The 24,654-nt window shown below is 40.1% G+C and overlaps 1 protein-coding gene across 6 annotated transcripts in view; it reads left to right on the top strand.

The window, feature by feature from the left end:
• efl1 (elongation factor like GTPase 1) overlaps positions 1-21,798 on the top strand; it is a 34,994-nt gene extending 13,196 nt beyond the window's left edge. For 2 of the 6 annotated variants that reach the window (XM_044144296.1, XM_044144290.1), the window contains exons 12-24: positions 2,383-2,482; positions 7,360-7,478; positions 8,863-9,017; positions 10,322-10,457; positions 11,181-11,312; positions 11,781-11,928; positions 13,051-13,185; positions 16,442-16,571; positions 16,748-16,889; positions 17,077-17,281; positions 17,430-17,926; positions 18,891-19,075; positions 21,392-21,798. In XM_044144296.1, coding sequence (XP_044000231.1) covers positions 2,383-2,482; positions 7,360-7,478; positions 8,863-9,017; positions 10,322-10,457; positions 11,181-11,312; positions 11,781-11,928; positions 13,051-13,185; positions 16,442-16,571; positions 16,748-16,889; positions 17,077-17,281; positions 17,430-17,926; positions 18,891-19,075; positions 21,392-21,580 — 2,273 coding nt within the window. In that variant the 3' untranslated portion in view covers positions 21,581-21,798. The remainder of the gene's footprint in view (positions 1-2,382; positions 2,483-7,359; positions 7,479-8,862; positions 9,018-10,321; positions 10,458-11,180; positions 11,313-11,780; positions 11,929-13,050; positions 13,186-16,441; positions 16,572-16,747; positions 16,890-17,076; positions 17,282-17,429; positions 17,927-18,890; positions 19,076-21,391) is intronic. The other 4 variants (XM_044144326.1, XM_044144335.1, XM_044144306.1 and 1 more) reach the window with 3 other exon arrangements.
• Positions 21,799-24,654: the final 2,856 nt, after the last annotated feature.

The raw sequence follows: 24,654 nt of genomic DNA, 5'->3' as shown, positions 1-24,654 counted from the left end.
CTTTTACCTGTAAGCATTCATCAACTGATAACATACAAGGATTAGAACTTGGAGCCCAGAAAAACTACCTTAGCAAGTACTTTTTAGACTCCTATTCAATTCAAATCAGTAAAAGAATTAGACCAGAGGACACTTACTTATACTTATCTACCAACCCTGAATAGGAGTATCTAGTTTATTTACTTTGGATCAACATTATTACCTTTTTCTTCTTTTGCTCTTTCCGTTAGTATGTTATTTTGTTTGTATTTCCTTCTAATTCCAGTAAAGCACTTTGTATTGCTTTGTTGCTGAAAACGTGCTACATAAATAAAATTACCTTACCTTATTGTTTACAAGTTGAAATTGTGCGAATGTGCTGATGAGAAAAGCCGATTTGTTTCCTTGCCATCCGTAGCTGCGCTGCCGCGGTATAACGATTCTGTTAACAAAAGGAAACCTGGAGATGTAGAAGTTGTTAATTTGGCGCAATAGCATAGGAAAAATAACGCAGAAAAACCGTTAAAGAACAACTCAAAACCACTTTTTTTCTCACTCTTTGTGTCTGCTATGCGTAGACTCATTGCCATAGCAACTGACAGCAGTGAAACTTTACCTATCTGGATTCCACACTAACAAACACGCAAACGTTTCCCACTCAAAAAAACAGAGCTTTCAGTCCGTTTGTGTTTTCAGACCTGGTGTTTATTTTGCGGTTATGAACAAGTGATCATCTGAAGCCTTGGACTATTGAGTCAGTCAGATCAGTTAGATCAGTTGAATCAAGCTAACTACACAGCAGCGGAATCTTCCAACTCTTCACCATGCCATCAGTGACAGACAACCCATATACCTGGAGGGTGTTTTTTATTGTTGCTGGAGATTTTAACCAGGCTAACATGAAGACTGTTCTTCCTAATTTCCATCAACATGTGGAATTTATGACCAGAGAAGAAAACACGCTGGATTTGGTCTCTACCAATATCAAGAAGGCCTTTAGAGCAACTCCCCACCTCCATCTTGGTTCTTCAAATCATCTTTCAATTATGCTCATCCCAGCAACCTCTGCTCACCAGACACTTACCCTGTGGTGAAAAAGGTGAGAGCGTGGCCTGAGGGAGCTTTGTCTGCACTGCAAGACTGTTTTGAGTGCACAGACTGGGGCATGTTCAGAGAGGCCACTATGCACAAACAACACATGGACATGGAGGAGTATGCAGCATCTGTGTCAAACAACATCCAATGATGTATGAAGAAGGTTACAGCAGTAAAGTCAATAGTCACACGGGCCAACCAGAAACCTCAGATGACTAAGGATATATATTCTAGACTGAGGGGCGTAATGCTGCCTTCAAATCTGGTGACATTGTTGCATTTAAATCATGAAGGGCCAATCTAAACCGTGCCATCAAGGCAGCAAAACATGCCTACAGTCAAAGGATCAACGGTTTCTTTCATGATGCCCGCAACACCAGACAACTGTGGCAGGGCATCCAGTCTGTGACTGAACCACATCTTCATCCTGCCAAGATGACATTAGCTTCCTTAATGAGCTCAACAGTTCCTTTGGAAGATTTGAAGCCTTAAATAAAACCCCTGCAAGGAAAGTTACCCCTCACCCTGATGAACAGGCCCTCAGGCTCGAAACATCTGCTGTGCGAAAATCCCTGGGAAAGGTCAACATACGAAAAGCTGCAGGTCCTGACAACATTCTAACAGGGTTGATCAAAGAATGTACAGACCAGCTAGCCCATGTGCTCACGGACATCTTCAATACATCACTGTACCAGACCATTGTCCCCTCATGTTTTAAGTCAGCTGTTATTATTCCAGTACCCAATACACCAACCATCACATGTCTTAATGACTTTCAACCTATTGCATTAGTATCTATCATCATGAAGTGCCTCAAGAGAGTGGTTAAGGATCACATATTCTCTATACTGCCTCCATCATGTGAACAATTCCAGATTGCATACAAATCTAACCACTTGACTGAGGATCCCATCTCCACTGCTCTTCATCTGAACTTGGTACACCTGGAGAAAAGAAACACCCATGTACTGTTTTTGGACTTCAGCTCAGTATTTAATACGATAATTTCCCAGTACCTGGTGTGCAAACTGGTCCCGCTAGGATTCAACACTCCACTGCTGGACCTCGCCAGCGACAGAACTCAGTCTGTTCTGTATGGGTAATAGCCTACAATATTATTTATTTATTTATTATTTTTTCACAGATTTTTCATCTCATACCACACTGTCACGGCATGGTTACAGTTTCAACAAATATGTTAAAAAAACATTTACATATTGTTAAAAGCTTTAACAATGTTAACAGTGACCTTCTTTCTGCCTGTAGAGATTTGGGATGTAATGTTTTCCTATTTGGGTTGTTTTTCAGCTTTCCTCCAGTGTTCCAGTGGGATAAATGCCCCAGCCATTATTTTTGTGTCCAAAATGTTTGCTGTGGACACCAAAGCTTTGCCTCAGAAGAGACAGAGGTAAATGTGATCAATAACCTGTGTAGTGTTAATGTATGTTATCCAGCTCTGCCCATAAAAAACGTGTAAATGTATTTGGTTGGGTGAGGCTTTATTGACGTGACAATATATAGATATATAAATTGAAAGGAAGCTTAGGTAGGGGTGTGGCAGCAGTGGTACAAAATGAGGCTATGCAGTGTATGCAACGCATAGGGCTGCTGCACTAGAGGGGGCGCAAAAACAATGAGGGGGATTTTTTCTTAGTCAGCGTTTTATGTACTTAACAGCTGTTTGTGTATGAAATGATCAATAACAGAGGAACAGCACTGATTAGGCGCCCCTCCCCTCCTTCCAGCCGTTCTCCTTAGCTTAAGCTAGCCTAAAATGACAGGCGGTTGTTGTCCAATACGGGACGCAATTTATTCTGTATTGCTATAAATGTCTGATTGACACACCTATCGCACACATCTCAACAATAAGTGTAATAATAATGACCAAAACAAAACTAGGAAAATATTAAGGTCAGCTAAACTGTCTTTGCGGGACCTAAATAGGACCCCACGAACTGATGCTGTTGTCGTGGTTACCTAGAGACTGACACTATGCAGCCGCAGTGAGCTGCAATCAACCAGTGTGTTTTTAAAATGTCCACCCGATAAAACACCGTCCATAGAGATAAAACTTCTGGCAGAAATACAGACGGTAGTGGGAAGACACGGGCTAAACAATCACAGTGAAGTTTAATAGGGGCATTAAAATAAATGTGTTGGTGACATTCAGTGACACCCAGTGGGTTTGATATCAGACAGAATGGATCAAGAGAGGAACCGCAGAACCTAAAGAACCAGACATCAGTCTCTTCATCCCTCAGTCATTTCCTAAAACCGAAGTAATATAAAATAATAACACAAAATAATATAGATGGCAGTTTAAAGAACAAATCATACAAATAGATTGATAGTAAATAAATAAATATTGTGAAGAGAACATTAAAAACGTTTGTTAGAATTGTGTAGGAAAAAATGTTGATATCTTTTATAAATAGTGTTTTGTGGTTAATATTATTTCACCATTTTATTAATGTGAGTGGCCAGTTTGGATAAGGCTTCCTATCAAGCTGTAAGAATGATAGAAAACATGCTAACAAAAAGCCTCAGACCTGCAGCCCAGGGGTGGTCAATACGTCGATCGCGGGAAGGTTTTGAGTGGATCTCGGCAGTAGGTGACAAACTGAACACCGCCAGGACGCTGAGACCAGCACTTCCTCTTCTGACAGACTTATCAAAATATTCACTAAGATCCTAAATGTTTATAGCTTCATTAAAGTTTAATAATAAAAAAAAATTAAACAAAACGTGTTAAAATTTATATTCTCAGTAATTATTGTTTCAACAAGGTGTTGTGCAATTCAGTGCCTTTTAGTTCCAAAAGGCGACTCAAAGACCGACTGACTGCTAGAGCAGGAGTTTAAATTAGCTAATCAACCATCGCTGTGTTCATGAGAGGGTTATTAATAATCAAGAAATAAATATCAAGCCTGGAAACCTGATATTGTAACGGACTGAATGTTGTGTTTTTAACGCAATCTTTGCTCGGCTTCCGGGGCGCCGTCAGTTGCCACGGCAACGGGTGTGCTTACGCGACAAAGAGAGTAAAAAGTTAGGAGTGACCCTAACCCTACCCTAATACATATTTTCTATCTTAATATAAAAATCTAATAACCACTTGTTTTTATTTTTAATCTATGGATTCTTGTAACAAGACCATTAACAGACCAGTAAACTGTGACGTGACGGATGGCAACAAACAAGTCCAGCAATTGTTCCAAATCTTTCATTAAATGGAAAATATTAAAAACCAAAATTAAATTAAAGTTGCGAAGCAACCTCATGCGGCCCTCGCAGCAAGCACCGCTCCGGCTTATACGCCACCGCGGGGGTTCCGTCACCGCCGCCCACCCGCCACCGCAGAAGCGGTCATGCATTTTCCCCGCTTGATCGTCCGACAGGCGACACACATGAATGTGTTTGGCCGCGCTCCCCGACGACTCACAAAAAATCTGGTGCAGATCGGTCCATTTACGGCGGAGATATAGCTGATGGATTAACCTAGGGGGCGCAGTGGAGTCAAATTACATTTCAAAACTTTTGAGCTCTTTAAAGGTTACCACAGGTCTTACATTTCGAGTTTGGTGCCAATTGGATCATCCATGTGTGATTTAAAGACAATTGTATGACTATGGCGAGGGTCTGATATTCGCCAGTTGGCCACGCCCACACGGTTCAGCCAGCATTGGCAGATGTCATCACCTTATCATTTTAAGTGAGTTTGCACTGGATTAAACCCATATAAATAACAGAGAAAAGTAGGACATGCAGCAGGAAAAAAAGGTGACTTTCTTTTGGAAGTGGGCGGGGCTTAGATTACATCATCCTATGACGATATAGGATCATCAGGCACCTCACCAGGATTACTCATGCCAAGTTTGGTGCAGGTCGGTCAAAACATGTGGAATCAGGAGCCAAACATATGACAATGGCGTTACAGGTCACTTAGCCACGCTGCCACGCCCACTTGCTCCATGGAATCCAATCAGTGCTGGAATCCACAACACACCAACATGTTTTCTGTCTCTGGACACAGTTTCATGTTGATTAGGTCAAAAGTGTAAGATAGCGACCGTTCACAGTAAAACATGATACTTCCTGTTGTCAGGGGGCGTGGCCTAAGTGATGTCATCATTTGACCATTGGGTATTGTAGGAAACCCAAAGATGATGAATCACTGAAAGTTTGGTGCCCCTGTGTATTTCTGTGTGGGAGATATTACAGTTTCTTTTTTCAAAGCCAGTAGGTGAACTTTGACCCCTGCTAGCCCCCCTTCAGCATGCTCAAAAACTCATCGTTTTGATAACTAAAAATCGGCCACACCTTATGATCAGACTGACCGAGTTTGAAGCCGATCAATCGAAATCCGTAGCAGTTTGATCAAAAGCAAAAGCTATAAACGTCAAAAAAGGGGTCAAAATCGGACCTTCAATCCATAATGGCCGACTTCCTGTGATACTTGCACTATTACATTTATTGTAAATTCTGACCATCTTGGTGAGTTGTACAAGTGTACAAAATTTCATTAATTAATTTATTATTAATTTTGGTTACGAAAAATATCAAGGTTTTTCTTTAGAAACTATTTCAGTAATTCTCCACTTGAGGGCAGCATTGGCCAACAAATGATAAACAGATGGACTGGGAAAATTTATATAATGTCCTTTAGAAATTATTTCATACATTTTCTACTTGAGGGCAGCATTGACCTAAAAATGATGAGATGGACTTGGAAACATATGTCCTTTAGAAACTATTTCAGTAATTCTCCACTTGAGGGCAGCATTGGCCTAAAAATGATAAAGACAAGTGTGTGAAATTCACAGACTTCCCAGGAAAAAATATATTTCCTACACAGAAACTCAGAGAGACACCAAACCTTCAGTGATTGATCTTCATCAGGTGTCCTACAATACACAATAGTTAATTGATGACATCACCTTAGCTCCGCCCACTTCCAACAGGAAGTCACTTGTAGTTTCTGCTATATGTCTTACTTTTACTGTATTTTTATATGGATTTATTGCAGTGTAAACTGACATAACATGATAATGTAATTTGCTGCCTCTATGAGTCTTATTGTGGCAGACACAACAGTTTTTTTTCATGACGAGTCAGTGAACTTTGACCCCTGGTATCTTCCCTTCAGCATGCTCAAAAACTCACGGTTTTGATAACTAAAAATCAGCCATGCCATATGATCAGACTGACCGAGTTTGAAGGCGTTCAATCGAAATCCCTAGGAGGCGTTTGATCAAAAGCTGTAAACATCAAAAATGGGTTCAAAATTGGAACTTCAATCCAAAAAGGCTGACTTCCAGTTGGGGTTAGACCATGGCTCCAAGTTTCATAATTCTAGGTTAAAGCATGGCTTGGGGCTGATCATTTCAAATATTCTAGGGGGCGCTATAGAGAAATTAGGCCACGCCCACCAAATTTTATTATGGATTCCTGTCGGGGGATGGATAAGGATCCATCCTAGTGAGGACACAGTTTCATGTTGATTATTTCAAAAGAATCGTTGAGCCGATTCTTTTGCGATTTTTGCGACGACTTTAAAATATGTAAATTTTAAACAGTGTGTGTGCGTCCTCCAAGTTTGGTGAGTTTTTGAGTAAGCCCCCAAAAAGCCAATTCATTTGTTGGGAGAAAAATAATAAAACAGTACAAAAACAATAGGCCTTCGCAGCGCTTTGCTGCTCCGGCCTAATAAAAATGTTGCAATTTATAAAGAAAACTACAATCTGAGATCTGAAATGTGAATTCGAGTTAAAAGAATTATTCCGTACTTTTTTTTTTTTAGAAAATTCTTTGTTTTATTATATTTTAATATATGTTGAATAGTTAGGGCATTGAATAACTGTAACTGTATACTAAATATTTTTGCTACTGTATTTTATCGGATTTTTGACATATTGGTACAATAATCCCATGTTTCTGAACTGTCAAGTAGCACGTCACTTTAATTTATACCTGCTGGGTTTCATTTGATAGAAAACTTGTGAAATTACTTTAAATAATAAACTGAACTTGATGCTCTGAAGACTCAGTAACAGTCTAAGTGGCCATTTTCCCCTGTGCTAAAATACTTTTTTGTATGTATTTAGAGTGTAGATTTCCAAGGAATGAGATGAAATAATTGAACACTCTGTTAACTGTGAAGCCGTACACAGTAGTCGTTGTACTATTTTAGAAATGCGGTGTGGAGAGACATTCTCCTATGGAATATATTGGATTTATCACCCGCTGTTAGGTTCTTGTATTTACTTTTCACCTATTTGTGTTCAGGCCTTTAAACCAGGAGGAGATTACTCAGCGTAGGGAAGTGGCAAGACAAAGGCATGCTGAGAAACTGGCTGCAGAGAGCCTTGAGAGGGCCACCCGGTCAGGAAGTGCTCCAGGAGAAGGTCAGTTAGCACAGCTATAACTGGGGAGGCATAATATGATTTATTTTTAAAAATTTTTTTTTTTTTTTTTTGCTCTATTTTTTTGTCTGACTCCCAGTCGGAAAAAATCAGTCTGTCTGGACAAAAATCTGTATGATAACAGATCAGGCTGAGACTCTGGCAAATGTCAAAGAGCAAAGCTTTATTTCGTCTGCTGACGGAGAACAAACACAGCAGCAAGCTGCACAGGGTTCTGATTTGGAGCTGCAAGCCCTCACAATATATAGAACTCGTGTTACATAATGTAGTCATTCCAGTTTCAGTTGAACAATATAGAAGCCACGTAACCACACTGGAGGGTCAATTAACTCCTTGGATGATAAACATCTTCTTGTTTATGCATTTGGAAAAACTGCACAAATACTGTGCAGTTTTTCCAAATGCACAGTATTTGAAAAAACTTGATTTCCAAAAATCAGGTTTACTAATGGAACAATTTTGCATAACAAGAACATTGTTAAACCAGAATATCCAGCAGATACCCCAATTTCTTAAAACTCTGAGCTGGTGATTTTCCATAGAGAAACTTCTTAAGACTCAGTGCTTATTCCATCACAGTATATCTATCTAAACTATCTGTTCTTTTCTGTTAACAAATACTGACCCTTGTTGTGGTATGTATGGTGAGACATTGTCGCTATCAGCCTGCTGCAATTGCTGCAGGGAGAGGTCAACAGGAAACCTAATCTAACTGGTTCTGCAGAGACTCTCTAGCCTTCATACTCTAACAGGTTGAACAAAACTAATGTGGTTAAATAAGTAAAAGAATTAAATAAAAATTGTTAAGAGACATAATAAACAATTTTTACTTCACATCTATAATAGTTGTGGTCAGTCTTCAGGACAATTCAGCCTAAATATCTGTCTGTGTGACAGAGGATGAAGAAAGGCTTGGGTTATGTGAGCTGATAACTAGCTGACAACCAATGAAAACAAGACTGGGATAAGCACATGAGTGAACTGATTTTATTTATTTTTTTACTTTTAACAGAAGTGAAAAACAGCTGTGCACCTCAGGTAGAAGCTAAATAATATGTTATTCAGTTTTAAGATTATATAATATGTAATAAATATCAGTAATTATTAAAGAAAAGCATTGAACATAAAAGTAGAAATAGTCTTTATCTAAAAGTTTCAGTAAGTCATGACAGGAAGTTATTAATCACATCTTAATGTGAAGCATTGATCTTCCTGAAGAAAATATTTTCCCAGTTTATTATAAATTGGACATGTTTTATTGTGCAATCCAGTCCAAACAGTCTGGTTTTTTTTAAGCAAAAATATTAATATTTTTAGTATAAAGTATATAATATATATATTGCATGATTTATTTGTTTTCTGTCAGCTGCTATGACACGTTTGCCTCTGAAGCCAGAGGAGGAAGAGGAGCAGAAGGAGGTCTTCATAGCATTCGCAAGAATCTACAGTGGGACAGTGAAGAAAGGTCAAAGGGTTTTTGTTCTGGGACCAAAGTATGATCCTGCTCAGGGCCTGAGTCTGGTAAACTTTACACTCCCTGTTTTACATCTCCATTATTTGTCTAAGTTATGTAGAGAAATATCAAAAATAGTAAAACAATTTGATGTAAGAGATATGCGAGTTGTGTGGTTTTTCACGCTGTCAGGTCTTTACCCCACATAGAGCTTTGTGGAACCGTACAGATCTGCTGCTGTTGGCAGCTTCATAAGCTGTCAGGTATTTTAATGTTGTTAGGTGATCTGAAAGCATATGCATCACTTCAGTATGCTCTGTTGTTCATATATGTATCTCAGAAATGTACTCAGGGGCTTAACCAGTTAAAAACAGTTTAGGAAGTAGGTCTAAGACATGTTTACTCGGGCAAAAAGACACGCTGCACTCTATTTTCAGCCATTGAATAAGTGTCTTTATTCAGAGGCAAAAGTTCAAAGACCTGTCTCACGGAACGCAGTCAGGAGAAGAGCCCTGAACGACACTCATTACATGGTTATATAGCCAGAGCAGAAAAAAAGCCCCAGCCAAAGTTTGATCTTATCTCTGTTGCCAAATAGACCACAGATACAATCATTACCCCCTCCTCATGGACTGTCCCTCAACTCTTTGGAGGCGACGGTTTTATGGCAAGAAAGAGAGCCAATAAGGATTTCAGGAGAAACTTCTAATTCTTTAGAAATTTCTCATGGGTACAGGGTCAAACAGGGGTACTAACTACATTCCACACGTCAGGTTTTCAAGCGTTCAGCATTTACATCAAAGAGGAACTAAGGTTAAAAATGACATTTTCTATTACAGTTCCTTCTCCACCAAGCCCTCCACAGGCGAGATGGGGAGAGGTTTGACACAGTGCAGTGTGAAAGTGAACCACACCAGCTAAAAATGTAACACATGTTGCAACTTTGGTCTCCATTTGTACCAAGGATGGGGACCAAGAAACAAGGATCATTTCAAATCTGAAAATAAGCTACAAGAAAAGACAACTACTTGAAAATGAGACATGTAGCATTGGATTAGTTCTGAAACTAAATGATGCAAATACCATGAGATGGTATCAAAATGAGAAAAGCTGATTTTACGCAGGTACATTTGTGTTTAATTAGACCCCATCGCTTCTTCTTGATTATACTTTGTTGTTGTTAATCTTATTATTATTATTAGCCATGTTCTCAATCCTTTCTAAGCCAAGATGGAGGTAGATGCCTTCTGTGCTGCTGGATTTTATCTGGATTTTATTCCTGCTCAATAATAGATTTTCCTTTTCAGTCATGACAAAAACAAACACTGTGCCGTTTTTTCTAACATGTTATATTCTTATTTTTTCATGCTAGCTGCCAGAAGGATGCATTACATCTGACTGTATTCCGGAAGTCCCTCATCTGTCCTGTTGTACCGTGGAAAACCTTTACCTGCTTATGGGCCGAGAGCTGGAAGAGTTGGAGGAAATCCCTGCTGGAAATGTTATGGGTAGATTTGATCATATATGTGCCTTTTTATCAGGACTGCACAGTATTTGGAAAAACTTCAGACGTTTTCACATTTACTTGGGTCTTCTTGTGCTAAACAACATTTGTTGCACCAGGGAAAAAAAAGGAATCCCATCTCAGCACCAGCTTCTTCTATTGATACCGTTTGTGAGAGGGGCCTTTTATTCTCTCTGTCTTGCTCTCCATATTTTGAACAAAATGTAAGAAGTGGTACAGTTCATCCATCCATCCATTTTCTAACACCCTAGTGGGGTTGGGAGGGGTCACTGGTGCCTATCTCCAGTGAACATTTTGGGCGAGAGGCGGGGTCACCCTGGACAGGTCGCCAGTCTGGCAGTTCAAGTACAATCTGTTGCTGATACAGATTTTCCTTAAAGTCTGAGCAATTTTCACAAATGTTTTCTACTGGGATACAACTTCTTCATGGATTTGTTTTCTGTTGCATTCTGAAGATGCTTCTCCATCTCCTGAGGCAGTGCCAGAAGCTGAGCTCTTTTCTCTATAAAAGACTTGTTGCCCACAGGGGCCGAGGATTTGTTTGGTATCTCCCTGTAGCTCCTTCAAGCTTTTAGACAGAAGTGACAGCTGGAAAGTGTTGCTGCTCATCCAATTTAAAATAAACAATTGATTTTTGTTTCTGCTTTGTCTTCCTAACCTTTCTGTTTATTGCAGCATTTTCCCATCTTCTGTCATCTTTTTTCAGGCATTGGAGGTTTGGAGAACTGTGTCTTAAAGACAGCGACCCTGTCAACTTCTCCTGCTTGTTCCCCCTTCACCCCACTCAACTTTGAAGCTGCACCCATTGTACGGGTTGCTGTAGAGCCAAAACATCCAAGTATGTTTCACCAGACATTTAGTTTGTCATTTACTATTTAAGGAGACAATATCTGCTGGTTTCCACCCATTCCACATTTCCTCTTGACTTCACCTATGGTGTGGTTGTTGTCCTTTTGCTTAGCAACTATTGGAGAGAGATTAGGTGTGGAGGTTTATGATATCCAGCTTGTCATACTCACTTGAAAATTGCTCTAGAAACTGTAAGTGCCCTCTCTGGTAAAAACTAATTTCATTGGCTGAAAATCCTTGATGTTCTTCATTTGATGTTATTAAACTTGAACCTGCAGGAAGTTTAACACCAGGTCTGAATGAAGCTTTACTTTTCTAAGTGGCTGATTTAGCTGTGGAATCACCAATGTCTTGTTTTTAACTGAATTAAATTATTAAACCAGAAGAAATGAACTGATACCTGCTTCATTGACTGCAATGGCAATAAAAATGAACGTTATCCACATGTATACTCTAGGTGAGATGCCAAAGCTGGTTTCTGGGATGCGTTTGTTGAACCAGGCAGATCCATGTGTTGAGGTTCTGATACAGGAAACAGGAGAGCATGTTCTGGTCACTGCTGGAGAAGTTCACCTGCAGCGCTGTCTAGATGACCTCAGAGAGAGGTGAGCGTGTTTTATCACATCTTTTTCCCTCCACTTTTTCTGTTAATAGTTATATTATGTTTATTGTTCATTTCATTTAAAAGTGCAATGTAAATATGAAAAGGCAAAAAGAAAGAATTTCATGGCCATGCTGCTGATTATCTTTGTCAGCTTGTAACTAAATATTCTGCTGCTCTGAATCTCTTTGTTGTTCCATGAACACGATTAAGAACTAAAGGGGACCGGACCTTTCAGTCGGTGCCCTCCAGGCTGTGGAACAATTTGCTCTTGCAGCTCCATTTTGTTGACTTAGTGAACGTTTTTAAAAAGCAACTAAAAATATTTTTATTTTCTCAGGCTTTTAGCTCTTGATTTTACTGTGAATCTTATGTTTTGTATGGTTTTAAAGTTGATTTCTATTGTACAGCGCTTTGTGATTTTGACTGTGAAATGCGCTTTATAAATAAACTTTACTTCCTTACTAGAATGACATAAATCCGCCATTCATCTAGGGAAAAGTAAGGATGAATTTTTAGCTTCTTCCCGTTCCCTCTGCCTTTTTCTAGAACCTTGTTTTAGTCCAGGGGTCCCCAAAGTGGGTCCTGGAGGGCCGGCATCCTGCACGTTTTAGTTCTCTCTCTGGTGGTAGCAACCACATTTTCTGACACGATCCAGGCACTGATGGATGCAGGAACTGAGCAGTGAATACAAAACACATGTTTATTGAGGAATTGGCTTTTTCTCAGTCAGACAGGCCAGAGTCAGAGCCCTGGAATCCAAATCCGGGTCAGGCGGTTCCAGATCTTAGGCTCAGACAGACAGGGTCAAAAGCCTGGAGGGCCAAATCCAGTGGAGTAGGTCAGGATCGGGGACAGGAAGGACAAGTGGACAGAAAGGACAGACAGGGTTAGTAACCAGGCAAATTACTCAAGTAGCTACAGCAAGCCAGAAGGTGTTACTGCTGAGGGTTTCACAACAATCTGATGCCATGCAGGTGGAAGATCTGTCCTTTTATGGCAGCAGCTGGAGATCAGGGTGATGATGATCGCTGTGAGTGGTCACAGCTCAGCAGCAGCTGTGACATTTTCAGCATGTCAATGTTCTTCTTTGGCCTTCTATCTAATGAGCCATCATTGGATCCAGATGCAAGAAACCAGGGAGAGAACTAAAACATGCAGGATGCCGGCCCTCCAGGACCCACTTTGGACACCACTGGTTTAGTCCAATGTGTAGGAGGAGCAACAACAGAGCTGAGGAACTTCAGTCAGAGCGTCTGAAGTGAGGAGCTAGCTGTGGCTCTGCAGCACACACACACACACACACACACAAAAAAATACTAAAACCAAAATACATATAACGACTTTTATTTACCTTCACTTCTCAACACATTAACAATAAAAATGAGACCACAGTCCTTTCATTTAATTTAGCAGGGGAGGCGTTGGGGAGGGGCCAGTTGAGGTGGCTGGGGCATCTGGTCAGGATGCCTCCTGGACGCCTCCCTGGTGAGGTGTTCCGGGCACGTCCCACCGGGAGGAGGCCCCGGGGAAGACCCAGGACACGCTGGAGGGACTATGTCTCTCTGCTGGCCTGGGAACGCCTTGGGATTCCTTTGGAGGAGCTGGAGGAAGTGGCTGGGGAGAGGGAAGTCTGGGCCTCCCTTCTGAAGCTGCTACCCCCACGACCCGACCCCAGATCAGCGGAAGAAGATGGATGGATGGCATTGGCTTATTTTGGGGTGACAGACCAAAACCAGCTTTTACTTTAATATAAATGCATAACAAAACCTTTATATAACCTTTCAAATAAAATATTGTTTGTATTAATGCCAAATAAACAATACGGATGTAAACATTCATCCATCCATCCATTTTCTGTTCACCCTTTGTCCCTAATGGGGTCAGGAGGGTTGCTGGTTCCTCTCCAGCTACGTTCCGCGCGAGAGGCGGGGTCACCCTGGACAGGTCACCAGTCTGTTGCAGGGCAACACAGGATGTAAACAGTGACGTATAAAATGTTGAGTACTTATTTTCAAATTTGCATAAACATAAGCTCATACGTTACAGAAATCTAAGAATCAAATGTTTTAGATCTCTGATGTAAATTTATTTAAATGCAAAATATTCAAGTAAGAATATCTATAATAATATTACTCAAGTAAATGAAAAAAGTACAGTGCAGTAAAACTACTTCCCAAAAATGTCATTCAGGTAATTGTAACCAGTACTACCAGTGTTACGTTTGAACATAGATAACAACAAAATTAGTTGCCTGTTTTTATTAACAAGCTTAATGTGCTAGTCATCATTTATTTAACATCTGCATCCAACAGCTTTACTCAACTCATTGTTAGCTTGAGGGATAAACTGTGTAAAGTTCTTTGCCTCTTGCTGGTTTTCTGCCAGGATTCTAACACACATCTGTGCATCTCCACACAGCAGCAGCATATCTCTGTTCCACAGTTGTAAAACTGGTGTAAGCGTAGTAGCGCTCAAAAAACACGTTATGGTCATTTGTATCATGTATGATACCTTAGTTTCTGTGGTCTCTGTTTTTACACCATGACCACTGACCCAAACAACCTATTGTATATAATTTGAGACTTGTATTCTGCCATCTACTGGATTATCATTGCACTGCAGGCAGAAAAACAGCTTTTGTTTCTCTCTCTTTTCAAAATGTCTTCTTGCATGAGATTGGTCATAAGCGTTTTCCAGCAAAATCTTTCCCAATTTCAGACAACTTACAGTAAAAATTAGTTGTGCATTATTAAAAAACATAAAACAGTAATTTTCATAAAGTAAATAACAATGTATTTAGAAATGTTTTTACATTTACATTTAAATTGTGTTAAAATTTGTGTATCATATTTGGTACTGCAGGTATTTAAGGTGCTTTATCACTGAACAGTAATGTAACATTTTTATAAAGTAAAAAATATCAAACTCAAACCGTCTTTCTCCTCCCGGCCTGCGTCCTGCCACATCCATCCTCACCACTTCAAACCCCAACTCATGACAATTATGAGTTTTAGCATATCACAAACAGCAATGTTTTACCTAATAGGAAAATTACAACATATTTAGGGCAACATGTTAAACTAATCTTGGTTCCCTAGAAAGGACTAATGTCCCAGCAAGGTCTAAAGAAACCTATCCATGCATTCATCTTTAGTCCTCAAATGTCTGCCTTAAAAATCCAACCTCCAGCTACAGCTCACCCAGAACGCTGCTGCTGGCGTTCTCACTAAAAGCAGAGCGATAGAGTGCATCACCCCAGTTCTAAAGTTCCTCCACTGGCTCCCTACAGCTCAGAGAATAGACTTTAAAATATTGATGTTAGTTTATAAATTACTGAACCATTTAGCACCAAAATACACTAAAGATCTGTTGCATCAACATTCCAGACCTCCCAGGTCTTCTGGTTCTGGTTCTGCTAGGAATACAGAGCAGAACCAGAACCAAACATGGAGAAGCAGCATTCAGCTTCTATGGAAAGAAACTTCTGGAAAACAACAGAACCACTGATGCACAGTGTTCCTCCACGTCAAGGCTAAAAACCAGAGCTGCCTTTGATTAAAACAATTGCAATGCAGTTTTAGTCCAGATTGCCCCTGTTGTTGCACAGGTACCCCCTTGCTTCTCGTGAGAGAGTTAATACTTGTTCCAGCTATATACCCACCTGAAGTTTAGTCTCCTAAACTAGCATAAACAGAGTGTAAACCACAGCAGAATTCATAGAGAATCTTTTTAGCTGGATAGAGGAGAGTTAACGACTTTCATCTGAACATCACGCCTGACTGTCTGCTTGAGCAGATGATCTCAGATCCACCTTTGCCTTGGAGACATTATGTCATGGTGTCACAGACACCATTACACCAATAATTATTAATACTTTAATTAATTATTAAAGTAATAATTAATACTTTGATTATTACACTAATCAAAGTATTGCTGTAGTTATCCAGAAGTAATGCTGCTTCTCAGTCCGTTTAAACTGTAGGCCAGTCACAGAATTTCTTAATTCACACAATCTTTGGTTATTTTAAGATATTAATTTTTAAGTACTTTTTAAGTTCTCTCTTTTAGCTCCCCTTTACTTGACACAACTTTTTTTTTATTTTGCCACTGCAGTGTAAGATTTTACTTGTCTATTCTGTTATGTTATGATGCACTTGTTGCTGAAATATGCTAAACCGATAAACTTCACTTAAGGTGACTCTTTTCATCTGCTCTGTGTGAAAAAGGTACTGCTCAAGTACTGGCCTATTTTGATTGTCTAAAGAGGTTCAATCAAAGTCACAAGCATTTTATTTTTTTACTTTACCAAAACAGATTTGACAGAGTAGATCTACTGCATAATATCAAATAATATAAATACATTGCAGATTGTTTGGAAAGATTAAGTTGTGCATTTTGTTGAAGGTCACACTGGATATTTTGTGTTAATTCTAGAAAGTTTTGAATAAATTTTCTAATACAGGAGTCCGTATAGCACTAATTACTCCTTCACTTTGTCTAATTTGTCTCTGCAGGTTTGCCAAGATAGAGATTAGTGTGTCTAAGCCCATCATTCCATTCAGAGAAACTGTGGTGAGACCTCCAAAGGTGGATATGGTGAACGAGGAACTTGGCAAGCAGCAAAAAGTTGCAGTCATTCATCAGGTGAGTCAGCCATGAAAACATTGATGTTTTTCAGAATGAAGGCAGAGTCACTATGTTTTACAGATATTCAAAGAAATTTATACGAAGATTAAATGAGTGTTTTTCTTTAATTCAGTCATAAATGACTGTAAAACCATGAGTCATTATGAGCAGCGGACATAACCATCAGCTTACAGTCGGCTGTGTTTCAGGTGAAAGAAGAACTCTGTCAGGGTCGTTCATCTGACTGCCAGCATGTGGATCCTGATGGTCTTGTTACCCTCACCACTCCTAACAGACTTGCTACCGTCTGTGTACGGGCCATCCCATTACCACAAGGTAACACACAAACACACACTAACTCAGTCCAATTGAATTCCTTTAAATATATAAAGTGGTATTTAATGTTTGAGGTCAAAAACATGAAGGAACTTGTATGTGCCAGTGAGTTTGAAGTTTGAATGTATTTTTAATGGCTACTAACTTGTTGGTGACGTTAGCTCAGCTGTCTTGTCTTTCTGGACAGAGGTGACTGTTCTCTTGGAGAGAAACTCTGAGTTAATTCGGACTCTGGAGCTGATGAACTCATCCCTCAGGGAGGGGAGAGCCATGGACATAAATCTCAGGACCCTGGAGGCTATTGCAGAACTGAAAGACCATCTTCAGAGCTTGCTGCAGGGAAGAAAGTGGCGGAACGCTGTGGAACGGATCTGGGCTTTTGGGCCTCGGAGGTCAGTCTTGGTGGCTTTCCTGAGCAGATTTAACCACTTCCAAAACAATTTCAGCTTTTATGAAGGATGGTGCAAATTCATGCAGCATTTTCTGTTAATATTACTTCATGGGGTTGGTAATTTGGTTGGTTTTTGTGTTTGTTTTCAGGTATGGTCCCAACATTCTACTGAACAGCATTAAAGACTACAGCCGACCGTCAGTGTGGCAGTGTCTTGAGTGGAGACACAGTAATGATCAAATTAGAGCTCCAGCTTTTCCACTCAGAGACTTTGATAACAGCATTGTCAGTGGTTTCCAACTTGCAACCCTGTCTGGTCCCATGTGTGAAGAACCCCTGATGGGAGTTTGCTTCTCGGTTGAGAGGTGGGATGTCGAGTCTGTAGCTTTTTCACAAAATCCAGACACCTTGAAAGAGGACTCTGTTTCCCCTGAAGCATTGCAATATGTCAGTTCACATAGAAACAGTGAAGATGTGATAGCAGAGCGAAAGATGGATGCTTCTTCTGTAGACTGCTATGGGCCAGTCTCTGGCCAGCTGATCGCGGCCATGAAGGAGGCATGCCGGCACGCCTTCCAGGCTCAGCCCCATAGACTGATGGCAGCCATGTACACTTGTGAGATCATGGCAACTGCTGAAGTGCTGGGTAAGGGTGTATTTTTCTTAATACATCATTGCACTAATAGTTCCAAGCTTTTAAGAACTGTTTCATTATTTAGGCCAAAGAAGCTTTGCTTGCTTATTTCTTTATTTATTGCTCAGGGCCTCCTCGTCTGGTCACGAGGAGGCTGACCAGACGAGGTCCTCCTCGTCTGGTCAGCCTCCTCCTAGGATTAACAAGCAAAAGCAGCTGCTGTGGTTGATCTGATTGTTTGCAGAGATTAAATGAGGTGTCAGACACTTTTTCTACCACAAAATTTATGTTTATATTTAATTTTTTTTGTATGACGTTAACTCTGAGAATATTTTTATTAATCTTATGAAATGAAATGAAATTTATTCGAACATGATACAAATATAAAAATAAAATAGTGCACAGTAACAAGAAGTGCATAAGAAAGAAGAGAAAATACAGATTTTTTGTTTCAGTTAACATATCATGCTCAAAAAGGGGTAGGAAGAAGTAAGAACTTATAAACTCCTACCCCTAAACACTTGAGACTTTAGAGCATTAAAAACACTCTTTTTGAAACCAGAAAATCTCAGTGAGTGCTTTTTATTTTGAGTGCATCAAAAACTTTCTCCTGAGAAACTACTCTGGCATTCACGTTTTTTGGATGCAAAAGTAGCCAACATGAGTACAGCGACAAAGAATAAACTCTAAGTCTAATTCTTAAACCTATTTGCTTAGAGTTTCCTTTGATTAACACCAACTGGAACGTTAAAGTCTCGTCTGTTTTATGCCCTGTCATCGCTTTTCCTACTTCACTGCAGTGTAATGTTTTTTTGCTGGTTTCCTGTTTTATTTTCCTGTTAATCATGTAGAGACCTTTAAATTGCCTTGTTGCTGAAAATGTTACGTAAATAAAATTGCGATGCTTTTTTTTGTTTGTTTTGGATGATCTCAGCAGTTGCTACCCTAACTCTGCTTGTTGTTTCTCCTTCATAAGGCCGGGTTTATGGTGTACTTGGAAAGCGAGAAGGTCGAGTCCTCCATGAAGAGATGAAAGAAGGGACAGATATGTTTATCATCACAGCTGTTCTTCCTGTTGCTGAGAGCTTCGGATTTGCTGATGAGATCCGCAAGAGGACAAGTGGACTGGCCAGTCCACAGCTGGTTTTCAGCCACTGGGAGGTGAACTCTTTAGCCATTCTTTTACAAAAAGCCAGAATTTGTTTATCCTCTGCTATAAAAGCCATGTGATCATTATTCAATCATTTTTATACAGTACCATCAGAAAGTATTCATATCTCTTTTTCCCCACACTTTTTACCAAGTCAGAATTATTTTGAAACTCATTTGATTAGTTTTCTCAAAAATGTTCAACACAAACTAGCTGAGAGTATCAAAGTAAAAACACGTTTTTAGAGATTTTGTAAATTTAGACAACTATTTGTTCTGAGAGTCAAAATAGAACTTAGGTGTTGACTTCCAACTCATATTGATGTTGTTTTGCACATCTGTGGGAAAAACAGGACTACGAGGTGAGTGCAAAAGCTCCTCACCGGGCTGAACCTGCATGATGAGTGGTTAGTAAAGTAAGGTAATTTTATGTATATAGCATATTTTCAGATACAAGGTGCTTTACTTGCATTAAAAGGAAATACAAACAAATTAACAAACCAAAGGAAAGAACAAAAGAAGAAAAGGAATCTAATGTTGATCTTAAGTATGTAAACTAGATACTCCTGTTCAGGGTTGGGAGATAAGTATAAGTAAGTATCCTCTGGTCTAATTCTTTTTCTGGATTCTAAGTTTGTCCTGATTCATTTTCTGGTTGCAATAAATAGTGAGTACTCTACACTTTCTAAACGAATAAGCTAAAGAGTGAGGAATTAACTAAAGTCTCTGGATTCCAAGATTGTTGTAATTCCTTTTCTGGGTTAAAAGTGAGAACTCCACGGTTTCTAACAAAATAAAATAAAAAAGAAGAAAAGACTCATTAGGGCAAATGGCAACCTTCAGACAAAACAAATGGCGAAACATGAGTGAAGGCAGTGACATCAGAGGGCCATGAAACCACGTTGATCAGCCTCCCAGCAGAAGTCTGATAAAGATGTTATCGAGGAATGTCCTTGGGAGTTCTCAGCTCCACAGCTGCAAGGATAATAGGAGGGGATGAGGTGGGAAGGAGAGTTATGTTTACATATATTCAAGGAGATTGGAAATCTAAGTAACATGGCAAGATGAGGAAAGCCAATTCAGATACAGAATGTCTTAGATTGGGTATCTAAATCAATCTAAAGTCTCCGACACATCTCAGTTCCCAACTATCCAAATTAGTTTGGTCGTTCCATTGAGTCGAAACTAGCAATTTCTCCAAGATCGTTTCCATCAATCTTCTCCAAGATTCCACCGAAAACTCCGCAGTCCAGCTGAGGAGTTTTGAGTCCTCAGCTGGACTCAAAACTGAGTCCAGCTTTCCACACCAACAGTCTGAGTGTTCGCTAGTTTGGCCGAGTCCGTCACAAATTTGTCCAAACAGCAGAAATAAATCCAGGGTGAATCCCGCCAGGTGGGTCCCCACAGGACAAGAGGGCTCTCTTGTGCCCAGTCTAGAAAATCTGGTCAATTGCATTGAGAGACCGGTTGACCAGATCCATAATTTGTAGATTCAGATGATGTACAAAGAAAGGCTCCAAAAATATAGAAAAAGACAAAAACAGAGCAAGCAGGGCAGGGAGGGAGCAGACGAAAAAAAAACATCTGCCTTCACAAATGAGCGCCGGTTCTTTAACCACTAACACAGCAGCCAACCCGGATCACAGACATTAACTTTACAGGGAAGACAGAGCTAGGCTCTGGGCAGCGTTTTGAGATATAAACGCTCTACATAATTCTTTGTTCACAAGCTGTGTGATTGGTCCGCTCTCCTGGCTTTAAATGCATAAACTATAAACTTATCTTTGAGGAATAAATTTGGTCCATCGGTGAAATGCTCAGAGCAACAGAGATGCTTTCGGTACGGATTTAATTTAAAAACAAAAAGATTTTTGGATTCTTCATTTTTCTAAAAACAAAAACAAGCCAGGGTTGGCCTGGTAGGGCGGCTAGTAAAGCATGGTGGGCATCCAAGCTTATACTACACTGGGGGAAACCCCGACACAGTTTGAACCCATTTAAAAGGAACCAGTTGGTAGCACCTACAATTTCCTAAAAGCTTTCTGCTCTGCTGATGTTTACTTTACATTAAAGGTCTTCTAAACAAAGAAATGATCAAAGGTGTGCATAAAATTCTCCTGTTGCTTTTTTATTCAGAATAAATTTTACGGGCAAAAATAAAATTTAGAAATTTTTGTACAGTAATAGATACATATTCCATAAATGAGGTTTGTTTTTCAATTGTCAGAAAAAAAAACAACTTTTTGCATACACACCCAACTGCATCTCCTTTGAGGTTATACTGTTTATGAAAACATGGTGACTCTGTCTGTTATGTTTGTAAACCAGGTGATCAGCAGTGACCCATACTGGGTTCCTACCACAGAAGAGGAATACCTGCATTTTGGAGAGAAGGCAGATTCGGTGAACCAGGCCCTGAAATACATGAATGCTGTCCGTCGACGGAAAGGTCTTTTTGTGGAGGAGAAGATCGTTGAGCATGCAGAGAAACAGAGGACACTTGGCAAGAACAAGTAGAGGAGACATCTGTCCGTCCTATCGGAGAGATATGTCAACATTATCGCTCTGATAACATTTTGTGTTGGACTATACTATACCAATCGTCTTTAATGTTATCATGCAGTTGTCCTTGGAGCTCAAATATTGTATGCCAGCAACAGCACACTTCCTCAAGTTTCTAATTCATTGAGATTAAATGACAAAATATTAGGAATAAAGTCTGTAGAGAAAGTAAACAGTGTTTTGTTCACTTTAAAGGTAAAGAAATGTAAATGCCAAAAGTTGGTATGAGTTTCAATCATCAATCAATCAAATTTTATTTGTATACCACATTTCAGCAACAAGGCATTTCAAAGTGCTTTACATCATAACAAAAACACAAAGTCATGCAACAAAGAATCGTCAATTAAAACATTACATTAAGTCAAGTGCCACCATTTTCTTTATAGGAGTTATAATGAACGTGAAGTTGAGTTTTACTCCATTTTTGTTCTGCCCTACGGCAGAGTTGTCTGGCAGATCCATGGAGATTTCTTCCTACCAGACTCAACCTTCACTTTAATGGGGCCATGGAATCAATGATATCTTAAACTTTAGACTGAAAATCATTTACCAACTTATCTACGTCATTACAGCTTAAAGGTGAGGAAGAAGAGTAGATTTGATTAAATGTTTCTGCTGTGTTTTCTGTGAGAAAACGTTTTGTGACAGTAGCTGTTTGTACAAGTGGGTTAACGGATAAAGAACTTTCAAAATGCCAAACTACCCTTGTACAGCTTATCAATACATTTTTATATATGTTAGAGCCAGGCAAGGGGAAGAGGGTGAGTCCTCTGTCTATGAGCATGATTGACATCACAAAAACTACTTTTTGTGATGTCAATCATAATTGATTGCGTATTGTTAGCACTTGGGGAAAGCATTTCTTTTTTTCTTTTTTTTTACAGGTTATTTGTCTCATACTGTTAAAACAATGACAGTTTCAACAAATATGTAAAAAAAAGTTGTAAATTAAATTTAGACCTCTTATAAAGCTCTTATTTTCTTAAAAATAAGAGGTTTCTGTAAAGTGCAAAGGTCTACTGTACATTGCATGTGAAAAGGAAGTAGACATGCAGTGCCTAATGGTGCTTCGGTGTGTGATGGCAAAGATGGATAATAATTATATTATAATTATAAAAAAGCTTGTCAGGCCGAACAGCTTGTCTGGACATATCTTCCTGTATCAAGGAGTTTTAACAGGAAGCAACAACTCCCACATTCCTGTGGTTCAAATGCTGTCAGAGAGACAGGATGTCCAGGCAATCACAACATGGCTGTCAGAATGGATTCGAGCTGGAGCACCAGTCCCAAAAGAAGCAATTTCAGATTTTTCCTTAAGTTTTACTTGGTGCTTTAGTTAAGGCTTTCACACATCTTTCTGATTTGAAGAGCTATGTAAATGAGTGCTTTTGTGTTCTGCTTCAAAACAAATGCAGCAAACTGCCCCCATGCTTCATCCGAGTGGATGTCGCATATCTGATCAAAATGATTTCCCAACCGAGTGTGAAGCGGCTGGGATGGCGATCATTGCCTCCAAATCCGAGGCCATGGTCTTGAGCCGGAAAAGGGTAGAGTGCCTTCTCCGGGTCGGGGGGTGTCCTGCTCCAAGTGGAGGAGTTCAAGTATCTCGGGATCTTGTTCACGAATGGGGGAAGAAGGGAGCGGGAGATCGACAGAGCTGAGCCAAAAAGCGAAGCTCTCGATTTACCGGTCGATCTATGTTCCCACCCTCATCTATGGTCATGAGCTTTGGGTCATGACCGAAAGAACGAGATCACGGATACAAGTGGCCGAAATGGGTTTTCTTCGTAGGGTGTCTGGGCTCTCCCTTAGAGATAGGGTGAGAAGCTCAGTCATCCGGGAGGGACTCAGAGTAGAGCCGCTGCTCCTTCACGTTGCGAGGGGCCAGTTGAGGTGGTTCGGGCATCTGGTCAGGATGCCTCCTGGACGCCTCCCTGGTGAGGTGTTCCAGGCACGTCTCACCAGGAGGAGGCCCCGGGGAAGACCCAGGACACGCTGGAGGGACTATGTCTCTCGGCTGCCCTGGGAATGCCTTGGGATTCCTCCGGAGGAGCTGGAAGAAGTGGCTGGGGAGAGGGAAGTCTGGGCCTCCCTTCTGAAGCTGCTAGCCCAGATAAGCGGAAGAAGACGGATGGATGGATGAATGGATTTTTTAGGAAAAAAACTCATCAGGTGAAAGACTTCTATGTGCTTTCAATGCCACAGCTGGTCAAGTCGCAATCTTAGGAGGAAGCAAAGGTCCTAATATGCAGCATTGCCACAGTGGCATTAAGTGAGACAGAAGATAATGACATTATCCATCATGTCAGAAGTGTGCAAATCAAACCTTAAAAGCAAAATCGCAGATGGTGTTTTGTCCATTCCCAGGGAATAGGAAGCAGAAGAGTTTAGATTGGATCAATGCACACAAATAAATACTGAGTTGAGTGACAGATATTTGTGAGTAGAGTAAGTGCCACAATGAAGTCATTGGTGATGCACTACCTACTAAAGCTTGTCCCACACCTAATGTAGATTGGGAGGATACCTACCTCTCTGGACTGGAGTAATGGTTCCCCTATTTCACAGCGAAAAGCTCACTGCAAGTTCAACAACATTAAACATGGCTTGTTCAAGCATGAAAATCTTCCCATTAGGGTGGATAAATTAATTTCACGTCATCTTGGTTTCACTGAGGGCAACATGAGGATCTGTTCTGCCAAAAATTTAAAAAAGAAGCAGAGGCTGCTAGACAAGAAGAGACAGTGAAGCTTCAGAATCCAATCAAAAGTTCTGTGGGACAAGAAATGGATAAAAACTGCTCTCAGGAACCCAACACTGAAGAAAGAACAGCATTGGAAAACTGGAGAGGCCTTGCAGTCCCACCAAAGAAGAGGAAGTTGACGTCATACCTCTCCCCTTGTCCTGAAGGGCTTCATTCTGATCCAGCTGTAAAATAGAAAAAAGTTAAGCTGGGGCTTTTAAAAATGGAAGTAATCAACAATCAATCAGACTCAACAAGGAACGATACTGTGTCACCAACACCTGTG

Source organism: Gambusia affinis, linkage group LG02 (genome assembly GCF_019740435.1).
Source record: "Gambusia affinis linkage group LG02, SWU_Gaff_1.0, whole genome shotgun sequence".
NCBI classification, from domain to species: Eukaryota; Metazoa; Chordata; class Actinopteri; order Cyprinodontiformes; family Poeciliidae; genus Gambusia; species Gambusia affinis.
The sequence above is the reverse complement of the archived record's forward strand: the minus strand, read 5'-3'. Positions and strand labels throughout refer to the sequence as shown.